The sequence below is a fragment of the Scylla paramamosain genome, chromosome 22 (assembly GCF_035594125.1).
Source record: "Scylla paramamosain isolate STU-SP2022 chromosome 22, ASM3559412v1, whole genome shotgun sequence".
Classification (NCBI taxonomy): Eukaryota; Metazoa; Arthropoda; class Malacostraca; order Decapoda; family Portunidae; genus Scylla; species Scylla paramamosain.
Window position 1 is genome coordinate 140001 of NC_087172.1, and position 10000 is coordinate 150000.

General features: G+C 43.5%; 1 protein-coding gene across 4 annotated transcripts in view; it reads left to right on the forward strand.

Annotated features, from left to right (window-relative positions):
- The window catches only part of LOC135111370 (probable G-protein coupled receptor B0563.6), a 72858-nt gene that overhangs the window by 33042 nt on the left and 29816 nt on the right, over positions 1-10000 (forward strand). For 3 of the 4 annotated variants that reach the window (XM_064024566.1, XM_064024564.1, XM_064024565.1), the window contains exons 3-4: positions 1578-1893; positions 5869-5995. In XM_064024566.1, the coding sequence (XP_063880636.1) occupies positions 1750-1893; positions 5869-5995 (271 nt within the window). In that variant the 5' untranslated portion in view covers positions 1578-1749. The remainder of the gene's footprint in view (positions 1-1577; positions 1894-5868; positions 5996-10000) is intronic. The other variant, XM_064024567.1, reaches the window with a different exon arrangement.

Here is a 10000-nt window from a genome sequence, read left to right on the forward strand (position 1 = left end):
AATTACTTGATTGTGAAACTTCGCGATAGTTGCATGGAAATAATAAAACAGTGAAGCCATCACGTGATTACAAAGTAGTTACGCTACGTTTACGAAAGTAGTACAAGTGTCACGTTATAACTGAGTTAGTAACGTGCTGGTGACGAGCATACATGATCGTATCCTGGTAAGTTGTTACGTGATAAATGCGAGATAGTCGTGGTTGTTACATGAAAATTGAGGTAGTGAAGCTGCTGTGCGATAGTTACGTGCTGTAATGTTGGTGTTGTTAGTGATTGTTGCGAAATAATAGAACTGTTATGTGTATGTAATTGGTAATTACGTGATGGTTATGGAATGGGAGAGGTGTTGCGTGACAGTTAATTGGCAGTCACATTATGTAATATTGCTTCTGTTACGCGATGGTTTCGGAATGGGAGGCTGTTATGTGGAAGTTAATTGGTGCTTGCGTGATGGTCTCCAAATGGGGGAGGGCAGTTACGTGGTAGTTAATTAGTAGTCACGCTGTGATGTTGGTGCTGTTACGTAATAGTCGCGAAATAGTAAAAGGATCACATCAGTTCCTCTCCCTCTCTTCCAGCAGCCGGGACAGTGCTGAGCGAAAGACCACGAGAGGGGAAAAATATGAACTAAGTCACTTTAAGTTAGAAAAAAATGACAAATTCTATAAAACTTGTGTTAACTTCACCAAAAAGACTCACCATATAAAACTTTGAGGGAAGCAAGGACGGGTCAACACTTTTTATTTTTGTTTTTTTTTGTTTAGTATCGATAACATAATAGAAAGTTGAGACAGACAGGCCAATATATTGAAGGGCAGAGAGACAGACAAATAAAAAGACTTAGGGCACAAAGAAGGTAAAAGATAAGGCCAGAGAAACAAGAGGACAATAAGACTAAACAAACAAATAAAAAAGTCACAAAAAAAGAACAGGAACAAAAGGACCGATAAAGAGAAAGAAAAATTAGGACACAGAGAGAGAAAGAGAGAGATAGACAGAGACAAGTGAAAAATGGATAGATACAATCTTAATGAAAGCTAAAAGGACTTGGACAATATTGCACAACTTGAGCTGCAATAGAATTTTTACCAACGAGAGGAAAAACGAAAAAAAAAAAGATGAAAACAATTTGACAGATGAAAGAAAAGATAAACAGAGAGAATGACTTCCGTGATCTGAAGCGCCACACAGCGACTTGTAAAGAAACACACAAAGAGATCCTCGTAGCTATTGAAGCATACTGAAAGAAAAAAACAGCCTCCTTTTTTTTCCGTCTCCATCTGAAAGCTTTTCTCACTGGAGGTAAACTTTTCTCTCGTTAGACTCCTTCCTCCTTGCTTTTAAGAGCCTTCCTCTCTACCTCTTCCTGCAGGAAATGTTACACCTTAAATAGATAGATAGATAGATAGATAGATAGATAGATAGATAGATAGATAGATAGAGAGAGAGAGAGAGAGAGAGAGAGAGAGAGAGAGAGAGAGAGAGAGAGAGAGAGAGAGAGAGAGAGAGAGTCTTCTGCAAGCCAAAATTCACACATTCCTCTTTTCCTAACTTCCAAAATCATCGCTTTTGAAGAAGAGAAGGAAGAAGAAAGAGACAAACTTTGCTCGCTTTGTGACGTGCGAGGTCAGGTCACCAATCAAACCGTCACAAGGACATCGCGAAAGGTCACCGCGAGAGCTGTTGTGACCCTGATCAGTAGTGCATCAGTTGGAGGTCACCATCTTCACCAGATCACGGCACCAAGATGGGACTGGTGACCACCCCCTCCCTGCTGACCAACCTGATCCCCACTGACCTGTATGACCTCCACGAAGGCTCAGACAACACCAGTGACCTCCTGGACTGCGACCGCTACCCCGCTACCCCCACCCCCCGCGACGTGTACCAGGTGAGAGAGAGAGAGAGAGAGAGAGAGAGAGAGAGAGAGAGAGAGAGAGAGAGAGAGAGAGAGAGATTAATATTTGGGTGGATGGATAGATAGGTGAGTCGGTGGATCACTGAGTGGATGTAAGTGGAGGGTGTGTGGATGAGGTGTGAATGGTGGGCTTGGTACTTGGATGGGTGTTTGTATTGGTAAGTAGATGAGTGGAGAGCCAGTGGACAGTGGATGGATTAGTGGGTGGTTGTGGTTGTGAATGGGTAAGTCAGTGTGCGGTGGATGTTAGGATGGATGGGTTGGTAGGTGGATGCTTTGGTGAGTGTGGGTGGGATGGGTGTGTGGGTTAGTGGGTAGATGAGCGGATGGGCCTGTAGAAAGTGTGCGGTGTATGGATAGGTGGATCTAGTTGAGTGTGTGGCTGGATGGGTGGGTTAATGGAGGTGGGTGGATGAGTTAGTGTGAGTCGGTGGATAGATGGATGGAGTTATGGCTGTGGGTGGATGGATATGGTTGAGTGGATGGGTGGATGTGGTTGAGTAGGTAATGGGTGGTTGGTGAACGTTACATTGGTGTGTGTTGATCCACATGCTGCCTTCACGACGCCGGTGGTCCAGACATCTGAGTCTAGACATATTTTGGGGACCAAGTGGTTTGGGTACCGAGTGTCCTGAGTACCCAACGTCCTAAGGCTTATTTACACTCAGGCTGATCTGTCCCGCGGATCATTTAACCTGAGGCCTGTATGACCAGTGCCAGGTGACTAGCTCCCAATGAAATAAACAAGTTAATGAATAAAGTGTATTAACTTGGTATCAGTAGATTGTAATATTGGCTGGTCTCTCGCCAAGTTTAGTGGAGCGGGACACGTGCAGGTCATGAGGATCCAGTCCCTTGTGTGTTGTGAGCAGTGCAGGAATTAAGGAAGTGTAGGCGATCTTTTTAATTTCCAGCAGTGAATCTCGTACTGAGGGTCCTGTGAGGGGTCGTCTGATCACTTCCAGAGTATTGGTGTGAGAATACAAAGCAACGTAATGTCTCGTGTATCAGTAGTTTTAAAGGTGGCTGGATCATAAGTTTCTATCAAGGTCACTTAAGGGATTGCAGCCCGCTCAAAAACTTGAGAACTGATGACTTACAGCAATGCGTAGGATGAAGGTAGGATGTCTTATTTACTTATTTATCTATTTTCTTCACAAATCTCTATCAATTTCATTCAAAGGATCACAGGCCAACAAAAAGAAATATAAATAAATAAGTAAAGGAATAAATAAAAAATAAATAATAAATAAACTGATAACCGTTGACTTAGAGTTATGTGGAGGATGCGGCCATGCAAATATATATGATGTTTATGTGTTGTGGAGGCTGGGATGGTGGCGTGTGCAGGAACTGAAAGCAATGAAGATAGTGCGTCACTGTGCCACTGTTGTATGGTGATGTTGCAGTGAGGAAGGGAGTCATGAGTCAGTATATGAGAATAAAATCAGAACATGCATTAACGGGGGAACTATTAATCTGTAACGAGAATATCTTTATTTGCAATTATTATTAAACTCCGTGAAAGGAGTGACAGTAGAATGAAAACATGTACTGTCAAGAGAAGCCATAGTCAATAACGAGAGTTATATGTTTTGTATATTACAAGCTGTTAATATTACACTGTGGAAGAAGGAAGGCATGAGTGAGAATACAATGAAAACAGGTATTGTCAGGAGAACCCGGAGTCTATAACGAGGCTATCTGCTTATCTGCTTGTTACGTATTTATTGTTAAACTGTCCATGGAAGAAGGAGTGAATGAGAATACTTTGAAAACAGCTGTTATCAGGAGACTATTAGTCTGTAACGAGGGAATCTGTTTATCTGTTTGCCATCAGTATCAAACTGTTTGTGGAAAAAGGAAAGAATGCGTGAGTGAGTACAGAAGTGAGCCAGAGAGTGACAAGTTTCCCCTTATTCTGAAAAAGTAAAAAAAAAAAAAAAGGTTGGAAGTAAAACTTTACTGAGCAGAACATTCCCACACGCCCTCACAACAATCCTTAACGAGGGCTGCTTGAAGCTAACTGACGCTGCATTGTCTCTCTCTGTCACCACCATCATATAACTTGCCTTACTAACATTTCATTTTCTATCAAGTGACAACATTGCTTCTTATCCCCCCACTCTCTCTCTCTCTCTCTCTCTCTCTCTCTCTCTCTCTCTCTCTCTCTCTCTCTCTCTCTCTCTCTCTCTCTCTCTCTCTCTCTCTCTTCCTCCTTTCATTGCCTCACCCTTATCTTGCTTCCTAATCTTCTTTCCACACTTTTCGTCGTCTCATCTCCCCAATTCTTCTCTCCTTCCTTCCTACTCTCCTCACACTCCTTCACTGCCTCACTCTGTCAAGGCACGGTGGCCACGGGGCGTCATCTTAAAAATCCTCCCATCTTATCTGTCTAGTATGTATCAGTTTATTTATATTTGATGCATTTTCCCGAAGGACTTACCAAGACGGCGTGGCTGTGAGAGAGAGGAATGTCCATTTATTCCTGGCTTTGCATTCTCCCCTTCTCTATTCTCACAAGCCTTACTCTCTCACATATCCTATCTGTAACTCAATAAATGGAGAAGAGTATCAGGTGAACAGAGTTTATGCTCAGAATAACTGAATACTTCATATGTGAGAGTATTTAGGGAGAGAGAGAGAGAGAGAGAGAGAGAGAGAGAGAGAGAGAGAGAGAGAGAGAGAGAGATATTGCTGCACACAACTATTTTTCATTGTTACTGTTTGTCATATTCCTCCTCTTCCGTTTCCTCCTCCTCCTCCTCCTCCTCCTCCTCCTCCTCCTCCTCCTCCTCCTCCTCCTCCTCCTCCTCCTCCTCCTCATTTGTCTTTTCTTGCCCTTAATTTCCCATGTTAATTCATCTCTGTCTTTTTACCTCCTCCTCCTCCTCCTCCTCCTCCTCTTGTCAGTGGCTTAACTCCTCTTCTACCATTATTGTTCTCCCTCATTTCCCTCCTCTCCTCCTCCTCCTCTTCGCCATTTCTCATTTTCTTCCTTGTCTCCTCTCCTTTTCTCTCACAATCATAAGATCTTTCAAGCCACGGTCCTCTCTCTCTCTCTCTCTCTCTCTCTCTCTCTCTCTCTCTCTCTCTCTCTCTCTCTCTCTCTCTCTCTCTCTCTCTCTCTCTCTCTCTCTCAGCACCCACTTCCAATCTCTCTCAATCTTTTATCCTCATCTTCCTTCCCTCCCTCTTTTACTTTCTCATCCTCACTCTCACTCACTCTCACTCTCTTCCTGCCTTCCGTCACTTATTCAATGTATACTTTCCCCTTCCTTCCCTTCCATCTCTCTCTCTCTCTCTCTCTCTCTCTCTCTCTCTCTCTCTCTCTCTCTCTCTCTCTCTCTCTCTCTTTTGTAGCGTTTAATTTTTCTCTCCTTCCTGTTTTACACACATTTTCTTTCCCTTTGTTTTTCCGTTTCACTTTACACACACACACACACACACACACACACACACACACACACACACACACACACACACACACACACACACACACACACACACACACACCTTTCTCAGCTTACAAACTACGTAGCTACCTACCTCTCCCTCCTTCATTCTCTCTCCCATCCTCCATCTCCCTTCCTCTACCCTCCTCCTCTCCCTCTCCTTCCCTCATTTTTCTACACACCTCCCTCTCCTCCTCTCTCTCCTCCCCCAACAAACTGCCTCTGCTTCCCTCATTCTCTCCCCACTCTCCGTCTCCCTTTCTCTCCCCATTCTCCTCTCCCTTGCAAACTACTTTCCCCTTCTTCCCATATTCTCTCCTCCACACCCCGTCTCCCTTTCTCTCCTCTATTCCTTTCTCTCCCTCTCCCCTCACCCCTCTTCCTTATACTAATAATCCACCAACACTCCTTCTCCTCTCGCCTCCCTCCGTCTCTCCCGCCGCCCTGTCACTCTCCTTGCCTCTCACTCTCACTCTCTCCCTGGAACGCTTAGGTGAAGTTCGTGGCGTACGGCGTGGTGATGCCCGTGCTCGTGTGCGTGGGCGTGCTTGGTGATCTGCTCAACCTGGTGGTGCTGACTCGACCCAATATGACCGGGGTGGCGTACGTCTACATGCGGGGTGAGTAAGAATGTATCCGTGTGTTTATCTACGTGTAGGGAACTAGTTGTGGACTAACGGCTATATGCGGCTTGAGTAAGAGTGAGTGGGTAGTCAGTGGGTAATTAGTAGGTAGTTTGATTACGTGTACATGATAAGTAATAGTCCCTTTGTGTGGTTAGTTTGCTTATCCAAGTGTAATCAACAAGTAGTTGGACCAAGGACCGCATTCATAACGATTTCTGTGCCTCAGACTCAGGACACAGGGAAGCTGCAGGACGCCGTCAGACTTTTGCGTGGCAGTCATTGTATGAAACGTGTACCTATTTCCACCTATATTTCTCATCCATAAGTTAGTCTAATTCTCTTTTAAAACTACGTAAGGACTCGGCACTAATTACTGATTTTATTTCATTTGAGAACCAGTTCCTTCTTGTCTCTTTCTTAAATTAACTTTATCAAGTTTGAACCTTTTATTGTTGTCCCATCCTGATTCTTATCTGCACAGCTTTTCACAGACTCCATGCAGTGTGGCTTGCATAAAAGACTTGGCTAAAGTTGCTTCTGCGCCTTATTTCCACCACTTTGCTGCTCCTTACAGTGTTAGGTTGTATGCAAAAATTATATATTGTTGTTTCTGTGGCTTATCACCTGTACTTTTACTTTTAGTAGACTTCTTGTGCGCCTTATCTCCATTTCTTTACTGCTCCTTACAGTGTTAGGTTGTAGGAAAAAAATATTGTCGTTTCTGTGGCTTATCACTTGTACTTTTAATAGACTTCTTGCATGAAAAGACTCAGGCAAAGCTAAGCTTGCTTCTTGGCTTTATCTCCAGTACATTTGATAAGTTCCATGCAGTGATGGACTACATAAAAAAAAAAAACTCTTGTAGAGGTAAAGTTGGGGACAGGTTACAGCTGGCCTCGGCACTCATCTGAGTCTCATTTACTTATGACCTTGTGATAAATGACAGAGGGAGGTCTCATGATATTTCAGTTTTGAAAAATACTTTTGGCTCTTTTTCTTCAGGGACTGGTACCTTAGTGGGCCCTTTTCATAAATTTTAGTTGCCCTTGGCCCTTACCCAGGAACACAGGGTCACAGTAACGTGAGGGTTTTCACAGTTCACCTCCGAGTTTTCCCAGGTCGTCATTTATTAGTTCTGCAGCGGACTAATATGCTTGTCTTTTGTAGCCGCACGAGGACATGTAGGGATGTCTCTTGGTTACACTTTTCAAGCTCCGTGTAGGAAGTTCTGAAGTGGATTCATTCCGTACTGTTTTGTAGCAGCACGAGAATATATAGGGCTTTTCCTCTCGGTTCCTACACATATATAGTTACACTTTTCAAGCTCCGTGCGGGAAGTTTTATGCTGCACCACCCACGCACAGACAGATAAATCGTTCCGTCGGAGTATGTCTAAATCAGATAATGTGTTTTCCCAGTGTTTTCTTTTCTGTTCGAATTTCACTGCAGTGGAAAACCTTTAAATTTTTCACAATGTCGACTTTTTAGAAACACGAAAATAGAACCATCTCAAGCTTATAATTGTCCCGTGGGAGTAACAATCTCTGGAAGCAGATTAGCGCAGGCACCGGGGCTTGAAATAATGACTTTGAAGCGTGCCTGAAAAGCTTCCTTCTTTGACAAACCTCTCATTAGCGCTCAGCGGCTCTAATAATGCGGGGGTGGGGACACGAGCGACGCGGCCACGCACACCCACCATCTAAACTTGTGCGGTGTAGCATGCACTAATTGTAACGGAAAACGGAAAATTAGAGAGAGAGAGAGAGAGAGAGAGAGAGAGAGAGAGAGAGAGAGAGAGAGAGAGAGAGAGAGAGAGAGAGAGAGAATTGTGTGTGTGTGTGTGTGTGTGTGTGTGTGTGATAAATTATTCGTCAGTTTTTCTTCTATTATTTCACTTGCTTTCTCCTCCTCCTCCTCCTCCTCCTCCTCCTCCTCCTCCTCCTCCTCCTCCTCCTCTTTCCCCCATTTTCTTCTCTCTCCAACTCGTTTCCTTTTCCACACTCGTTTCCTCTTGTTTCTCTTAGTAATCATTCCCTGCCTCTCTCGCTCCTTCGGTGGTTGACACCGAGAGACAGAGAGACAGACGAGAGATTGTTTGGAGATTGTGGGGAAATAAACCTCGGTGTGTATTTAGTTTAATTGTGTAGTGGAGAGAGAGAGAGAGAGAGAGAGAGAGAGAGAGAGAGAGAGAGAGAGAGAGAGAGAGAGAGAGAGAGATTATAACAATGACGTCTTACACACACACACACACACACACACACACACACACACACACACACACACATGTCGTTTACTTTGAAAATTATCACTGCTGTCTGAACGTTGTATTCTGTATTTTTCATGTTTTTTCCCCATTCTATAAAGAAGAGAGAGAGAGAGAGAGAGAGAGAGAGAGAGAGAGAGAGAGAGAGAGAGAGAGAGAGAGAGAGGAGGAGGAGGACGAGGAAGGGATAAAAGATGAGGCAAAGCTTAAGGCAGGAAGAGGGAAGTGAATAGGAGAGAGAGAGAGAGAGAGAGAGAGAGAGAGAGAGAGAGAGAGAGAGAGAGAGAGAGAGAGAGAGAGAGAGAGGGGGGGGGGATGGGGTGCAGCGTGAAAAAGGTATTGTCGTGGAGTGAAAAAGACAAAGTAATAAGCGAAATCCAATAACTGATAAATTTGACCAGAGCGTTTTTGGCGGCTGAGAGAGAGAGAGAGAGAGAGAGAGAGAGAGAGAGAGAGAGAGAGAGAGAGAGAGAGAAAAAAAAAATTTATATAGGTGATGATAGTAAGAATAATTATGATATTAATAACAAAACTAGTAATGGTGGTGGTAGTAGTAATAGTAGTAGTAGTAGTAGTAATGAACACAAGTAATTCAAAGGAACCACTGCTGCTGCTACTACTACTACTACTACTATTACTACTACTACTACTACTACTACTACTACTACTACTACTACTACTACTACTACTACTACTATGCTACCACCACCACCACTACCATCACGAACTACTACTACTACTACTACTACTACTATTGGTGGAGGTGTTAGTATATCAGAGCGCTCAGGTGGCAGCTACATTACCAGAAGTGCAGGTCAATTAATAGACGAGAATTTACTACCTATGCGAGGCAGCAGGTGTGTGTGTGTGTGTGTGTGTGTGTGTGTGTGTGTGTGTGTGTGTGTGTGTGTGTGTGTGTGTGAAGGGGGCGGCGGGGGAAGAGGGAGGTACGAGTTAAGGGAAATACATACACTGCATCCATATTTAGATTCTCTCTCTCTCTCTCTCTCTCTCTCTCTCTCTCTCTCTCTCTCTCTCTCTCTCTCTCTCTCTCTCTCTCTCTCTCTCATTCCAATTAAAAGTTGGTTTCAGTGACTTCCTGGAACTATTTATATTTTTTTTTTTAGAGAGAGAGAGAGAGAGAGAGAGAGAGAGAGAGAGAGAGAGAGAGAGAGAGAGAGAGAGAGAGAGAGAGAGAGAGAGAAAGCCAAAATTTTCAGGGTTTGTGTTACGTGATAGTTGTTCAATGAATAGAAGTCAGCGGTGTGGCCCTTGTCATCGAATAGAGTATAGTGATAGATAGATAGATAGATAGATAGATAGATAGATAGATAAGTACTTAAGCAAGATGGATAGATAAATAGACAGGTTAGTAGATAATACAGAATAGTTGAAAGTGCCAAATAAATAGATATATAGATAGATTGGTAGGTACGTAAGTAGACAGAAATATATAGGTAGACAGACAGATAAGTAGATGATATAGAGTAGATGATTGTGGTGAATAGACAGATTGATATATAGATAGACAGTCAGGTAAGTAGATAAGACAGATTGATGGGTCTCTTGCTGCTGTAACAATAATAAAGGGAGGTAGTGAAGTAGTGTGGTTGGTAACTCTCTCTCTCTCTCTCTCTCTCTCTCTCTCTCTCTCTCTCTCTCTCTCTCTCTCTCTCTCTCTCTCTCTCTCTCTCTCTCTCTCTCTCTCTCTCTCACACACACACACACACACACCT